Genomic DNA, 16,619 nt, shown 5'->3' with positions numbered 1-16,619 from the left:
CTCTAATGGGAGAAAATAATAGTTTTATGGGAGAACCCAACAACTAGGAAGGATATTTTCCTTGAGTATGAGCAATATGACTTAATTAACATGTGTATAGCCATAATCATAGCACTATAATCAACTATTTATTTTCAAACTTTTTCCCATATGTATTGATAGCCTAGCCCTACGGGTGACGTGGATAACTTAACCACGTGGTCACTCTACGGGCCCTCAGTAGGTGAACTGTCATTTTTTATGGGTTAAAGTCAAATCTCCGTAGATTCGACCTGCTTTCAATCTGCAAATATTTATTACCAACCTTCTTCCCGGTTGGGGATGGCCACCTGCCGGTTCGCCCGGTCTATCCGCCTACCGCCTTTGTTAAACCCTACTCTTTGCGTTTCGGGTCATTTTACTTCCTGTTGGCTCAGTTAAGTTCTGCTCGGTGGGTTTTGGTGATGGTTCTCCGAACTTGAACCTGGTTCTGCTCCACGGTGTTTTCTATGGACATTACACTCTGCCCATGTCCTGGGTCTTACTCTATTGTGGTTCCTGGTGGTTTGTTGTGCCTTCGGGCTTTCTTTGCTGTGTTAATGAGTTGCTTGGGCGCGCGTGACATTGCTGGTCTTCACCTGTGTGTAATGGTAAGTTTTTGGTTTTATATGTGCTCTCTGTCACCTGGTTTCTTCTGCTTTCGTTACTTAGCTGTGTTTACTGTATAGATTGACTGCAACTTCGGTGCTCCTGGTTTGCTGAGTTCATCTTCGCCTCCGAAGGTAACATATGGTTCTCTGATTTACTCTGTTCCTGTTCCTGTTACAATTTCTCACGGCTCTTGTGCCTTGTTCAGCTAGGGTTATCGGGTTTGGTCTCGCCGGTCTCCTTGTCAACTTGTCTGTAAGTATTATGCGTTTCTTTCGCTGCACATCTCCTTTTCTTTGCTCTCTGGTTTCAATCTACCCCTGGCTTGCCAAACTCTGTTCTAACCTCGCTCTGTTTTGTATGCAGGTTGACCTGGTGGCTAGCTGTCGAGGGTTTTGGGCACATTCAACCTTCGGCTCCACTCGAACCTGACTATCCTCGCAAACTGGTAGGGTTTGCTCCTTCTTTGATGTAGCTGTAGATTACGGAGGGTTTGGTAGTTTAGGTGTTAGCTCTGTGAGGGTTGTGTTGAGTCGGCCGTGCCTCTTCCGGCGTTTCGTGACTTCTGTATCTCTGTTCTCATGTAACAATATTTAGAGTCGCGGCTTTGAAATGGCGTTTTGTATTTTGATAATATTCAGGGGTTTGTAATCTGTGTGACTTGGTAACAATCCACAGTCATGTGGCGAATTTTATTAAGTTAACCTCCCTTTCTGCATACAATACTTGTGTTATTTTTGTAAAGGAAAAAATGAAACAGTGGTTGTATTTCTTGGTACCTGTTTGCCTTTGTAACAACCGTAAAGTTCTGTGCTCTTGCTTGCTGTAGATGTATGTCCGCGACACTTCTTTCGTTGTTTCGATACAATGGGTGTCTGTAGAATGTTTCTTGTTGTAGACTTGATTTCAAATGGATGTCTGTAGGTGTCCTTCCGTTATTTCACTTCCTGTTGCAGTTAGTGCCTATTCGTTCCTATCTCATTCTTAGAATACACAGAAAAGATTTTATACATACATATGAAAATATCAACAGTAGATTATTTCATTGGCAAAATAATATAATTGTGTTACAGAGGTTTTGTCTTGCTGTCTGTTATTCTTGTGCTGAAGGGGTCTCCTCTCCCTTTGTTTTTTTTCCTGTTTTTAAATACATGGAGAGCATAACTGCTTCCCCTATTTCAGTTGAACTGTTCAACCCGAATTTTATAACTGCCATCTAGTTTCTTTTAACAAAGAGTTAACTAAATACTATTCATCTCCTAAGCTAAAACAACTTACAATTAAAATGCTCTGAAATAAAATGAAGTAAACAATAATTAAAAGAAAAAGAAAACAACAACCAACTTAATGACCTGTCCACCCAAGCTCGTAATCTTTGTCCTGTTCTGTTCTCCTTCCGTGAGTCAGTCAACTGTCATTTGTCTCCTCGGAGCTGGATGCTCCTGCATCAGGCTCCCGGGGTGGTAAAAAGTCATGGCTCCGTTCCATGAGGTCGTCAACAGAATAGCCTGCTTTTTGTATCTGCGTTGCGTTGAGCCATGAACTGTCCTCTATCGGACGGTTCTTCCACTTGACCAAATACCGCAGATATTCCTTCCTGCGTGTGCGCCTAGCTACCTGTGTGTCCAGAATCCTTTCGATCTCAAGGGGTGGTGCCGTTGGCAACTGTCTCGTCCATGAATTGTCTCCATAACTGGTGTCCCGCGGTGGTTTTGCTGCTGTATTGTCTTCCGAATCAGCGACATAGGGAAACAGATCTGCCACATTAAAAATGGGAGAAATACCAATCCCGGGTGGCAACTGTAGCTCATAAGCGTTCGCAGAAAATTTTCGGATGATTTTGCAGGGACCGATCTTCTTAAATTTTAATTTGCTGTACTCCCGTTTTGGAAACCTCTCCTTACGTAAATACGCAAGGACTTCATCCCCAACGTTAAACTGAACTTCCCGACGCCTTGTATCAGCTCGCTGTTTATACCTTTGACTACTGTCTTGTAATTTCAGCTTGACCTGCTCGTGTAAATTGCTCATCGCTTGAGCGAAATCTTCTCCATCAGCGCTTCGTTTTTCGAGCTTCCCCAAATCTCGTAATTCATGCACTCCTCGCGGATGCATGCCGTACAAAATCTGGAACGGACTGTAACCAGTGCTGCGGTTAGGTGAATCGTTGTATGCGAATTCCGCCTGAGCAAGTACACGGTCCCACGTCCGGGAATTTTCACCTGTTAAACTCCGAAGTAAGTTTCCCAGACTCCTGTTTACTACTTCCGTCTGACCATCAGTCTGCGGATGAGAAGCGGAGCTGAACTGTAACTGGGTATCCAACTTCTTCCACAGAGTTCGCCAAAAATGACCGGTGAACTTTACATCCCTGTCAGAGATAATGGATCTTGGAAGTCCATGCAACCGAACGATCTCAGTAAAAAAAAGATGTGCTATATAAGTGGCATCGCTGGTTTTCTTGCAAGGTACAAAGTGTGCCATCTTCGAAAATCGGTCTACCACAACCATTACTGAATCGAAGCCCCGTTGTGTCTTAGGCAAACCCAGAACAAAATCCATGCTAACGGAATCCCATGGTCGGCTCGGAATAGGTAATGGCAAATAAAGACCAGTGTTCTGACTGTGACCCTTTGCCAGTTGACAAACTTTGCATCTACTCACGTACCTCTGCACATCCCGCTGCAATTTTGGCCAAAAATAGAAATGCCGTACCTGAGCAATCGTTTTGTCTATACCAAAGTGTCCAGCCAGACCCCCACTGTGTTTTTCCTGAATAATGTTCTCTCGCATAGAACAGTTGGGAATACACAACTGCCCTCCCTTAAACAGCAATCCTTCCTGTAGATTATAGTCCAACCACATGCTGCTATTTCTCAACAGAGGGTTTTGGCAAGCCTCATAGGCCTCCTTAAAATCGGTATCTGTTTGATACAGCTCCTTTAGGTGCTCAAAGCCCAAAACCTGCATCGTGCTTTCCTGTAGAAGCAATGTCCTTCTACTCAGTGCATCTGCCACCTTGTTTGCTTGCCCACTAATGTGTTTTAGTACAAATGTAAAATTCTGCAGGTACTCAACCCAAGCTGCATGCTTATGGTTCAATTTATGTTGCTGCATAATGTACTGCAATGCAGAGTTATCCGTAAATAAAACAAACTCATTACCTAACAGATAATGTCGCCAATGCTTCAAGGCTTGTACAATTGCGTAAAACTCTTTGTCGTAGGTTGAGTATTTCTGCCTGCTCTCGTTCAGCTTTTCACTGAAATAAGCGACCGGTCTGTCCTCCTGACTAAGTACTGCCCCAATGGCTGTACCACTGGCATCGCAACGAACTTGAAAAAGTTTGTTGAAATCAGGCAGCCTCAATATCGGTCTTTCGGTAATCTTCTTTTTCAAAATCTGAAAACTACTTTCTGCTGCTTCGGTCCAGTGAAAAGGCTGGTTTGCCTTCTTGATCGTATCCAACATAGGTGCGCAGATCTCGCTGAAATTTCTGATAAACTTCCTATAAAAACTTGCTAGCCCGTGGAAACTTCGGACTTCAAATAAACTTTTCGGAGAAGGCCAGCTAACTATAGCTGCCACCTTTTCTGGGTCCATTTTCAGTTCATTTTCTGCAATTACAAAACCCAGATACACTAATTCTCGCTGAAAAAAAGTACACTTTTTCAGATTAATTAGCAGCTTGTTTTGCTGCAGCTTCCTCAACACACTCTGCAAATGCCTGAAATGTTCCTCTTTAGTCTTACTAAAAATCAAAATGTCGTCCAGGTAAACTATTACAAACTTTGTTGGAAATAATACTGAGAGGGGGGGGGTGAATCAGTATTATCATATTAATAAAACTTTTTCATTTCCATAATCAGATTCATATATGCTACTTCCACAACTTCTTATGATTAAGTTAATCGATCTTCAATGAGTGCATTAGAACATTATCAACCATATTATCAGTTAACAGATGCAGTAACATAAAGTAGATCATCACACATAAGGCACACACATGAACACAATGATGTAAGGTGGAAACCCAATGCGGGAGAAAAACCACCTGCTGCAAGTCATCTCAATCTTCTTCTTAATAAGAAAATTCTTTTACAATATTTGTACTGGTGCAGCCTTATACCAGTACGGGAGCTACAACCCCCTTTGCTCTTGTACTAGTCGATCCATTTACTAGTACGCAGGCTACTACCTGCTACAATGCTCCAAAGATTTCCTTTAGCTCTTGTACTAGCTTAGATACTAGTACGTAGGTGCCAGCCTACAATCTTCTCTCCTTCAAGTACCACGTTTCATTAATTTTCATACTGGATACACTGAAGCACAACCCATAAACTGAAAGGCCACATTTCATCCAATTTTCATACTGGACCCAACAACAACAATGAAGCTCAAACAACCTTCTGAAACACCCAATCAACTGAAGTAACCAGATCAACAATAATAGGACCAAACCCAGAACACAACAATGATAAACAAAGATTTTAAGAGAAGGAAGCACCCTGCTCAACTGCCAGCCTGAGTCCGGACTCACCCTGTTCAACTGCTAGCCTGAGTCCCTGGACTCACCCTGCTCAACTGCTGACCTGAGTCCCTGGACGCACCCTGCTCAACTGCTAGCCTGCGTCCCGGACGCACCCTACTCAACTGCTAGCCTGCGTCCCTCGCACTGAGTCTACTGAACTGCCTGCGTCCCGGTGCACCTGAACCCTTCCTGCACCTGCGTCCGGTGCACCTGAAATAATTCGCTCCTGCATCCCGGACGCACCTGAATCCTTACTGCACCTACGTCCCTCTGGGCAAAGATGATTTCAAGACTTTAGAAGTAACCCAGACAATCAGATCTATAGATCCGAGCAAGAGCCGAAGAGATCTCGGTCCATCAGATTCGCCTTGTTTAGATCTAGACCAGATCTTGCCCTCATAAGATGTTCAACCCAAGACTTGCCAAAATCAAAATGATCTCCTTTACTTTATATAGGCAAGCTCCTCCTCAAAACATGGAACAATACCACGAGCCGACACCATAGAAATACAAAACCGTCGGCTAGATACCACACAAGAAACCCCCACGTGCTTTTCTCTGTCTTGAAATGTGTGCACTGGGTGGAAGCACCCCCTGAACGGCTGGCCTGCGTCCTTGGACACGGGTTCTGCATGGTATACCTGCGGGTACGCACCTTCTGAACTGGCTTCCTGCGTCCTTCATAATTTTTCAATAAAATGAGAGCTGATCATCAACTTCTGCTGCTGACTTGAAGAATAATGAACTACCACCTGAATGGGTTGCCATCAAGGACAATACTTTAGCCATAATGCCAACAATCTCCCCCTTTGGACTTGATGGCAAAGCTTACTAAGAACTTGCCATTTGATTCCTTTGAGTTGTCCTGCATCTATGTATTATGTTACATCTGATATCTCTTCTGAATGTATATAAGTGAGATGGTCTTCTATGAGGGGGGTTGCCATCAAGTACAACACATGCATCATAATGCCAACAATCTCCCCCTTTGGACTTGATGGCAACAACACCAGATCACTCTCCCCCTTTGACATCAAGGGCAAAGGGGTATGCTCCCCCTAAGAACATGCTCCCTTTGACTATGAACCAGATCTGCTGAAGTCTCTGAATGAGCTCCCCCTTTGTATATGTCATGGTGCTCCAATCTGATAATGGTCTTTCTGAGAACCAGCTGAGATGTCTGCTCTGCTGTATGGTGCTGTTCATGCTCAAGCTCCCCCTGACTGTAAGCAAGGTCTGCAAAAGGATGTTCTACAAGAAGAACATGACTCTATATATATCATAAATGACCTTCCTATCACCAAAAGACTCAATACATACATCCATCACCCATCACAATAAGGATCATCCATCCAACCAAGTGGGAATACATCAGAAATATGAGAACCAAATATATTACATCTTCATCCCATGCATAGTGGGGAGACATAGGCCGTTACATGACCTGAAGAGATGACTATAATAGATAGACCATTACAACATGAGTCTTGCTACGACCTCCCAAACATCTAAAGATCATGACAAACAACAGCACTGTATAATTTGCTCCATAGTATCATCAACTCATAACCATCGAGATCTACATGAATCAAGAGCCATCAAATGAAAGCATCAGCATCAATCAACATATGTATGAATAATCATCCCTGTATCCAGCCAACAATCCTCATCTATTTGTGCCAAGAAAGAATTTATGCATCATGCTCATGTCAGCATCATCATGAAATGCGTATGAGTGACTCATCATCATCATGTCTCCAACAATGCGACTTTGAGTAATCATCCACGAAATCAGCCAACCTCATCCATATATGTGCCAAGGATAAAGACTTCATGCAAGCATCATTAGAGAATCAACCATACATCTGATCATGTGACCAACTCATAATAGCAAGATGAATCATAAGCATTGTCACCAAGGACCATAATGCCAACAATGCATTTAGGACATATGCTCCCCCTGAACCAGTGCCATCTGTTAAATCTGATCATGCATATCAAGAAGAATCAGCCAATAAATGCTTTGAGACAGGTACGCACTTCATCTTCTGCTGTGCTGCGTCCTGTTGCTGCAGGGACGCACCCAAAAACACTATCGCGCCGCGTACTTTTACTCAGGGACGCACCCAAAATAACTATTTCGCCGCGTCCTTTTGCTTCAGGGACGCACCTGATCCTCAGTCGCTCTGCGTCCCCACGCAGATTTTCAGTTACTGAACTGCGTCCTGGACGCACCTGGACTTGGTCTGGCCTGCGTCCGCACGCAGGTCTCCTGTTACTGCACTGCGTCCTGTACTTTCAGCTTCCTCTGATTCTGGTATGTCTGTACATTGTACTGTGCCATCCTTTTCTGACTGTACTTCCTTTTTCCTCCATATCTTCAAGCGTGATGATGACATTTTCTCCTTTTGATATGGTGCCCAAACTTTGTTCCTGCATTCCTTGGCTATATGTCCAAGCTTGTTACATGCATAACATCTTACATGTTTCATATTCCTCCTGTAACAATCAGTAGCTTTGTGACCAAACATATTGCAAGCAAAGCAATATCCATAAAAGTACCTTGATTGAGATGACCTTTCTGCATAATGGTCTTGAACTCTTCTTCTTCTACATCTTGCTGCAACATGTCCAAGATTATGACATACATAACATTCAACATTATTCATAGGAGGAGTAAAGGATTTTCTTTGAGGCATCTCTTTCCTTGGTTGATGATGAGATTGATCTTTCACTTCTTCGTTGATCACTTTAGATTTCCTTTTAGAGTTTCTTGCCTCACCTTGTGAACTAGATTCACCTTCAACAGATTCATGGAAACCAAGACCAGTCTTTATAGCAGGGGACCTTTGACTACTAAGAATATCATCCAATACTTTAGAGCTATCTTGAAATCGTAAAAGCTTATCCTTTTCTTCTAGTTTACCTTTCAAGATATTTACCTCAACCTGAAGCTGTTCTTCCTTTTCAAGGGATTTCTTTTTCAAAATTTCTTCAGCTTTCCTTCCTTCTTCCATTTGTTCCCTTAGTTTGAGAATTTCTTTTTCTTGTTCTTCATACAGATCCTGCTGCATTTGACGAACTCGGAAGGCACATTCCAGTTGAGATTTTAAGCTGGTGACTTCGTTTTCTTGTTTTGCAATAGCTTGGAGTAGATCTGTATTCTTCTTCTTTGATTCTTCAAGATCTCGTTTTAGTGAGAGGATTGTAGCTTCAAGATTTTCATAGTAGCTGGATCTATCTTTGAGTTTCTTGATGGTTGTGCTTCTTTTGTTGACTTCTTTTCTTAATGATGTCACTTCATGCTGCAATTTTTGACATTGGTCTTCCTTGTCCTTGAGTAGCTTTCTTACCTTGTTTCCTTCTTCTAGTTGTGCCCTTAGTTTGGTAGCTTCTTCTTTGAAATCACATTCCTTTTTGTTTAATAGATCTTGTTGATCTCTAATTTTGTCTGTCAGCCTTTTAAATTCTACCTCTATTTGATATCTTTCTTGTTCACCCATAAGAGCAAATTCAGTAGTTTCGCTATCACTTTCATCTCTTTCACAAGGAAATATAGCTGGAACATCAGAGGATAACACATTCATACCTGATAATGACTCTGAATCTGATTCTGAATCTGAAGAGCTTCTTATGCCTAATCCCCAATCGATTCTTCCACTGTCATAGTTCTTCTGAGATGACTTCTTTTTCTTATTAGCTTTCTTCTTAAGCTTCTTTCCCATTGTTCCACGGATCTCCTTCAAGCGATCAAGCTTCTATCAAAGGACCTGCTCTGATTCCAATTGTTGGAAATAATACTGAGAGGGGGGGGGTGAATCAGTATTATCATATTAATAAAACTTTTTCATTTCCATAATCAGATTCATATATGCTACTTCCACAACTTCTTATGATTAAGTTAATCGATCTTCAATGAGTGCATTAGAACATTATCAACCATATTATCAGTTAACAGATGCAGTAACATAAAGTAGATCATCACACATAAGGCACACACATGAACACAATGATGTAAGGTGGAAACCCAATGCGGGAGAAAAACCACCTGCTGCAAGTCATCTCAATCTTCTTCTTAATAAGAAAATTCTTTTACAATATTTGTACTGGTGCAGCCTTATACCAGTACGGGAGCTACAACCCCCATTGCTCTTGTACTAGTCGATCCATTTACTAGTACGCAGGCTACTACCTGCTACAATGCTCCAAAGATTTCCTTTAGCTCTTGTACTAGCTTAGATACTAGTACGTAGGTGCCAGCCTACAATCTTCTCTCCTTCAAGTACCACGTTTCATTAATTTTCATACTGGATACACTGAAGCACAACCCATAAACTGAAAGGCCACATTTCATCCAATTTTCATACTGGACCCAACAACAACATTGAAGCTCAAACAACCTTCTGAAACACCCAATCAACTGAAGTAACCAGATCAACAATAATAGGACCAAACCCAGAACACAACAATGATAAACAAAGATTTTAAGAGAAGGAAGCACCCTGCTCAACTGCCAGCCTGAGTCCGGACTCACCCTGTTCAACTGCTAGCCTGAGTCCCTGGACTCACCCTGCTCAACTGCTGACCTGAGTCCCTGGACGCACCCTGCTCAACTGCTAGCCTGCGTCCCGGACGCACCCTACTCAACTGCTAGCCTGCGTCCCTCGCACTGAGTCTACTGAACTGCCTGCGTCCCGGCGCACCTGAACCCTTCCTGCACCTGCGTCCGGCACACCTGAAATAATTCGCTCCTGCGTCCCGGACGCACCTGAATCCTTATTGCACCTACGTCCCTCTGGGCAAAGATGATTTCAAGACTTTAGAAGTAACCTAGACAATCAAATCTATAGATCCGAGCAAGAGCCGAAGAGATCTCGGTCCATCAGATTCGCCTTGTTTAGATCTAGACCAGATCTTGCCCTCATAAGATGTTCAACCCAAGACTTGCAAAATCCAAATGATCTCCTTTACTTTATATAGGCAAGCTCCTCCTCAAAACATGGAACAATACCACGAGCCGACACCATAGAAACACAAAACCGTCGGCTAGATACCACACAAGAAACCCCCACGTGCTTTTCTCTGCCTTGAAATGTGTGCACTGGGTGGACGCACCCCCTGAACGGCTGGCCTGCGTCCTTGGACGCGGGTTCTGCATGGTATACCTGCGGGTACGCACCTTCTGAACTGGCTTCCTGCGTCCTTCATAATTTTTCAATAAAATGAGAGCTGATCATCAACTTCTGCTGCTGACTTGAAGAATAGTGAACTACCACCTGAATGGGTTGCCATCAAGGACAATACTTTAGCCATAATGCCAACAATCTCCCCCTTTGGACTTGATGGCAAAGCTTACTAAGAACTTGCCATTTGATTCCTTTGAGCTGTCCTGCATCTATGTATTATGTTACATCTGATATCTCTTCTGAATGTATATAAGTGAGATGGTCTTCTATGAGGGGGGTTGCCATCAAGGACAACACATGCATCATAATGCCAACAAACTTACCATTGAATTCCTTTAGTACCTCATTCATCAGGCGCATGAATGTGCTGGGAGCGTTGCTCAACCCAAATGGCATCACCAGCCACTCATATAAGCCTTCATTTGTCTTGAAAGCTGTCTTCCACTCATCTCCTTCTCGAATTCGAATCTGGTGATATCCACTCTTCAAGTCAATTTTCGAGAAATAAGCTGCCCCGCTCAGGCAGTCCATCATATCGTCCATCCTTGGTAAGGGAAACCTGTACCTAACAGTAATTTTGTTTATGGCTCTGGAATCCGTGCACATTCGCCATTCTCCTCCCTTCTTCGGAGCCAAAACGGTTGGTACTGCACAGGGGCTCATGCTTTCTCGAATTAACCCTTTGTCCAATAACTCCTGGACCTGTTTCCTGATTTCTTCATGGTCCTTAGGACTCATACGATAAGCTGCTTTATTTGGCAGACTTGCCCCTGGTATAAAGTCAATACAGTGACTAATACCTCTCCTTGGTGGTAGTTCATCTGGAAGGTCATCCACCACGATGTCCCCAAATTCCTGCAGCAGCTTTTGAACTTCTTCGGGCAAATCTGAAATCTGCGTATGTAGTACCACTGCCTTTGGTCTTCTTATGACAACAAAATTTACTTCGCTGTCCTCAATCTGTTTTATAAATTCCTTTCCGCCCATCAGCAATGCCTTCACCCCACTGGTTTCTGCTGCACTTTCCTCTTTGATGGGTACAAGCGTGTGCTTGATCCCATCTTTAATAAACTTATAACAATTGGTTTTTCCGTCATGAACTGCACTTCTATCAAACTGCCAAGGTCGTCCCAGCAGTAGGTGACAGACATCCATTGGCATGACATCGCAGAGAATCTTATCCTTGTACCTGCCTATCTGAAACTCCACCTCACACTGTTCGTCAACTAACAGCTGATGTCCCTTTTGCAGCCATGACACTTTGTAGGGAGTAGGGTGCTTCAATTTTTTTAATCCCAGCTTCTCCACCATCTCCACAGCCACTAAATTGTCGGTACTCCCACTGTCAATGATCAGTTTGCAGCACTTACCCTGTGACTTGCAGACAGTTCGGAACAAAGCCTTTCGCTGATCCGGTTCTGCAACCTCTTTTGCTGGTTTTAACAACACCTTATTCAACACCAAAGCTTCACCTGTCTCTGGTGCGTTTTCCGCTTCTTGAGGTATTGCCTCAGCATCCTCTGACTGAGCAACATAAGCTCCTCTTCCACCTGCTGGTTCACCTTCAGGACAGTCATACGACTTGTGTCCCAATTTGTGGCAGCGATAGCACTGGACAGTTCCCCTGCCCCGACCATTTCCTCGCCCTCGCTGAGGTGGTCGTCCTCCTCTAGTGCTATTGTCCTTTTCTGCTGTTCCAGCAGACTTAGAACTGCTGCCTTCTTCACTTGAACCTGTACCTCGGCCTCTGCCAAACATCTTACCTTTTCCCCTGCCAGTTCCACCTCCTCTCCTGGCGTTTTGCTTCCGGTTAATTTTCTCCTCTGCCTTCAGTGCAAACTGGTAGGCTTCATCCAACGTCCGGGGTGAAAGGATACCGATTTCATCCAGTATTTCCCCCCTCAAACCATTCACAAATCTGGCTGTTTTCTCCGGGGTGTCTTCCACATACCCTGCTCGCAAATTTAACTTATAAAACTCCTCTGTAAATTCTTTAACAGTCATTCCCCTTTGTTTCAAGTTCTGCACCTGTCTGTACAACATAATCTGATAATCTTTCGGCAGAAATTTTTCCTTCAGTTTGGCCTCCATTCTGGACCATTTCTTTATAGGTTGTTTGTGAAGCCTCTTCCTCTCCGCCTGAATGCTGTCCCACCACAAGGACGCATGTCCCTTCAGCTTGGTGGCGGCGAACTTCACCTGTTTGTCCTCACTAGTTTCCTCAAATTCAAAATATTTGTTTACTTCACTTAACCAATCCAATAACACGTCTGCAGACAGACTTCCGTCGTAAGTAGACAGCTCATGTTTTGGTTTATGACTGGACAACAAAACTGACTTCAACAATCGGAATTCCGGTGTCACCCCCTCAAATTCATCTTCTGGTTCTGCCACATCTTCGTCACTGTCATCTGCTGGGTTTCTCCTTCCCCCAGCTTCTACTGCTTCCAATCGTTCTCGCAAGACGCGGATCTCCTCACGGAGTCCCTCTTCTGCTACCCTCCGGACCGCTCTTCCTCTTCCTCTTCCTCTTCTGCCAACCTCCATTTGCTCCTACTCAACAAACCTGCTCTGATACCACTTTTGATAGCCCAGCCCTACGGGTGACGTGGATAACTTAACCACGTGGTCACTCTACAGGCCCTCGGTAGGTGAACTGTCACTTTTTATGGGTTAAAGTCAAATCTCCGTAGATTCGACCTGCTTTCAATCTGCAAATATTTATTACCAACCTTCTTCCCGGTTGGGGATGGCCACCTGCCGGTTCGCCCGGTCTATCCGCCTCCCGCCTTTGTTAAACCCTACTCTTTGCGTTTCGGGTCATTTTACTTCCTGTTGGCTCAGTTAAGTTCTGCTCGGTGGGTTTTGGTGATGGTTCTCCGGACTCGAACCTGGTTCTGCTCCACGGTGTTTTCTATGGACATTACACTCTGCCCATGTCCTGGGTCTTACTCTGTTGCGGTTCCTGGTGGTTTGCTGTGCCTTCGGGCTTTCTTTGCTGTGTTAATGAGTTGCTTGGGCGCGCGTGACCTTGCTGGTCTTCGCCTGTGTGTAATGGTAAGTTTTTGGTTTTATATGCGCTCTCTGTCACCTGGTTTCTTCTGCTTTCATTACTTAGCTGTGTTTACTGTACAGATTGACTGCAACTTCGGCGCTCCTGGTTTGCTGAGTTCATCTTCGCCTCCGAAGGTAACATATGGTTCTCTGATTTACTCTGTTCCTGTTCCTGTTACAATTTCTCACGACTCTTGTGCCTTGTTCAGCTAGGGTTATCGGGTTTGGTCTCGCCAGTCTCCTTGTCAACTTGTCTGTAAGTATTATGAGTTTCTTTCGCTGCAAATCTCCTTTCCTTTGCTCTCTGGTTTCAATCTACCCTTGGCTTGCCAAACTCTGTTCTAACCTCGCTCTGTATTGTATGCAGGTTGACCTGGTGGCTAGCTGTCGAGGGTTTTGGGCACATTCAACCTTCGGCTCCACTCAAACCTGACTATCCTCGCAAACTGGTAGGGTTTGCTCCTTCTTTGATGTAGCTGTAGATTACAGAGGGTTTGGTAGTTTAGGTGTTAGCTCTGTGAGGGTTGTGTTGAGTCGGCCGTGCCTCTTCCGACGTTTCGTGACTTCTGTATCTCTATTCTCATGTAACAATATTTAGAGTCGCGGCTTTGAAATGGCGTTTTGTATTTTGATAATATTTAGGGGTTTGTAATCTGTGTGACTTGGTAACAATCCGCAGTCATGTGGCAAATTTTATTAAGTTAACCTCCCTTTCTGCATACAATACTTGTGTTATTTTTGTAAAGGAAAAAATGAAACAGTGGTTGTATTTCTTGGTACCTGTTTGCCTTTGTAACAACCGTAAAGTTCTGTGCTCTTGCTTGCTGTAGATGTATGTCCGCAATGATTCTTTCGTTGTTTCGATACAATGGGTGTCTGTAGAATGTTTCTTGTTGTAGACTTGATTTCAAATGGATGTATGTAGGTTTCCTTCCGTTATTTCACTTCCTGTTGCAGTTAGTGCCTATTCGTTCCTATCTCATTCTTAGAATACACAGAAAAGATTTTATACATACATATGAAAATATCAGCAGTAGATTATTTCATTGGCAAAATAATATAATTGTGTTACAGAGGTTTTGTCTTGCTGTCTGTTATTCTTGTGCTGAAGGGGTCTCCTCCCCCTTTGTTTTTTTTCCTGTTTTTAAATACATCGAGAGCATAACTGCTTCCCCTATTTCAGTTGAACTATTCAACCCGAATTTTATAACTGCCATCTAGTTTCTTTTAACAAAGAGTTATCTAAATACTATTCATCTCCTAAGCTAAAACAACTTACAATTAAAATGCTCTGAAATAAAATGAAGTAAACAATAATTAAAAGAAAAAGAAAACAACAACCAACTTAATGACCTGTCCACCCAAGCTCGTAATCTTTGTCCTGTTCTGTTATCCTTCCGTGAGTCAGTCAACTGTCATTTGTCTCCTCGGAGCTGGATGCTCCTGCATCAGGTATCTAGTCTTTTAGGTTTTTGTGTTTATTCACATGTTAACTTTCATGCTAAGGATATGACTTGTGATATAGTTGGTGCTATGTTTCTTCCCTTGGCTCCATTAGATTTTCCTAGGAATTATTTTGCATTTTTCATATTAGAGTAACTACATCTAATTAATTGCACTTCATAAAAGTATAAATAGTGGGTTGGGCTACATTTGGTAAAACCCTAAAATGGTAAAGATTATCAAGTTAAAGTTCGAATAGATTCCTTATTCAAAACAATGCAAGGTCTAATTGAAACCTTTCACTAGAGAGAACCCCCTCTAATTGCATAGGGTCATGAAACCCTATCAACACAACTAAAGTTTGTAAATCAACTATGTAAGTCTTGAAGGTCAACTTTTGACATGTAATTTGTGATCAAATTTGAATCTTGCATGTTTCTCTTTTGAACCATTTCTTTGCACTGATTGTACTAATGTATAAACTTCACATGCTTGTACTTCCTCTCAACTAAAACCCTCATAACAAAAATTAGGTATGTGAAATCTATATGGTGTGTACATATAGTATGACCATAGTTGTCAACAAGAAAAAATGGCTTGTGTAGACTATTTATATTACATACAATGACATCTACTCTCTCTAACTAGTGACAAAAAAAAAATGTTTTCTCATGTTTTTGTATAAATATAAATTTGAAATGACTTAAATAGTTAATAACATTTTTTCACTATTAAACATTCATCTCTATGTATCTATCTATATCTTCTTCTTTTTTTAAATATATCTTAAAAAGCTCTCGCTACCCATGTCAATATTTATAACGGTGTCTCTTTAAAAACTTCTTAACCTGAAATAAAAATGACCATGTGCACTTTCCTTTTATGAATGATTTTTTTCATGTCCATAATTTTTTTGTTTGAACTTAAAGAATTTGAAAATAAATTGGTCTAATACTCCTGTGACACAGGGTGACTGTTACCACTATAACCCCTAAGTGGTCAATTTGGCCAAGGGTAGGAAATGAGGAATGTGAACATGGAAACTTGTACTCACATTTACTTCATATTTTCATGAGCCTACCAAGTGAACTTCCATTAAGACTTTCTTATACCCATATTTATTTCCATTTTACTAATGATTTTTCCTTATATCTATCTTTACTTCCCTCTTATGAGTTGTTGTTCTTATGCAATTATACATTACTTCAAATTAAATAACATGTAAATCAAGATCCATACTATCCAACAAGAAATGTACTTTTTTAATAACATATTTTTATCTTTACTGGGGACATGTAGATTAGTTAGTTTAAGCGGAGCTTAATCCTCAAAAATTTTTATGTTTAAATCTGATATAGAGATTAAAAATTAAAACCACTTTCAGAGAAATTAAACTCTATAAAAAAAAGTCCAAACACAATAAAGTTTCATACAATCCTATAACATCCCACTATGGAGTTTTCCATATCAAACTTACCACCATAGTTAGTTCTTGGAAGAATAGCCTTTGAAGAGTTGAGAAGAGAATAATTAGATGAAGTTGTTGGCTCATTTACATTTAGGAGGCAACCCTGGGGTAACATGTTGTTTCTGCACAGTGAGAAGGAGAATAATTAGATGAATTTGTTGGCTCATTTGCATTTAGTAGGCAACCCTGGGGTAACATGTTGTTTCTGCACAGTAAACTTAAATCATATACTTCTTTCGCACCCTTTGAAGCCACTCCTCTTGGTCAGACTTCAAAGCTTCCTCTGCGTGGAATTAAAATAAATAGCCGT

At 42.1% G+C, this 16,619-nt stretch overlaps 2 protein-coding genes across 2 annotated transcripts; one reads left to right on the top strand and one right to left on the bottom strand.

Annotated features, from left to right (window-relative positions):
* Nucleotides 1-1,907: 1,907 nt before the first annotated feature.
* LOC149250076 (uncharacterized) lies at nt 1,908-12,891 on the bottom strand. Its single transcript, XM_089453547.1, has 4 exons — nt 10,949-12,891; nt 3,792-3,946; nt 2,210-3,710; nt 1,908-1,917 (listed from the first exon to the last, which is right to left on the bottom strand). Exons 1-4 carry the CDS (start codon nt 12,889-12,891, stop codon nt 1,908-1,910), a joined length of 3,609 nt encoding a protein of 1,202 aa, XP_089309673.1.
* Nucleotides 12,892-13,189: 298 nt separating this feature from the next.
* Nucleotides 13,190-13,611, top strand: LOC149250075 (uncharacterized). The gene is made up of 2 exons (XM_089453546.1): nt 13,190-13,401; nt 13,480-13,611. The coding sequence occupies exons 1-2, from the start codon at nt 13,216-13,218 to the stop codon at nt 13,609-13,611; spliced, it is 318 nt and encodes a 105-aa protein (XP_089309672.1). The 5' UTR covers nt 13,190-13,215.
* Nucleotides 13,612-16,619: the final 3,008 nt, after the last annotated feature.

This window comes from Pinus tabuliformis, chromosome 7, assembly GCF_031772625.1.
Source record: "Pinus tabuliformis cultivar Carrire ecotype Pingquan chromosome 7, CPIR1, whole genome shotgun sequence".
In the NCBI taxonomy this organism is placed as follows: Eukaryota; Viridiplantae; Streptophyta; class Pinopsida; order Pinales; family Pinaceae; genus Pinus; species Pinus tabuliformis.
Note: the sequence above shows the minus strand (reverse complement) of the source record. Positions and strands in the feature narration are given on the sequence as shown.

Excerpts from the sequence above, each read along its gene's own strand:
- LOC149250076 (XM_089453547.1), bottom strand. The coding sequence starts at position 12,891 with ATGGAGGTTGGCAGAAGAGGAAGAGGAAGAGGAAGAGCGGTCCGGAGG. Across the intron at positions 3,947-10,948 it reads AAGGGAGGAGAATGGCGAAT|TGGTACAGCCATTGGGGCAG; the intron begins GTGCACGGATTC and ends TTGCGATGCCAG. Across the intron at positions 3,711-3,791 it reads TTGGCGACATTATCTGTTAG|CTTGGGTTGAGTACCTGCAG; the intron begins GTAATGAGTTTG and ends ATAAGCATGCAG.
- LOC149250075 (XM_089453546.1), top strand. The coding sequence starts at position 13,216 with ATGGTTCTCCGGACTCGAACCTGGTTCTGCTCCACGGTGTTTTCTATG. Across the intron at positions 13,402-13,479 it reads GTCTTCGCCTGTGTGTAATG|ATTGACTGCAACTTCGGCGC; the intron begins GTAAGTTTTTGG and ends TTTACTGTACAG.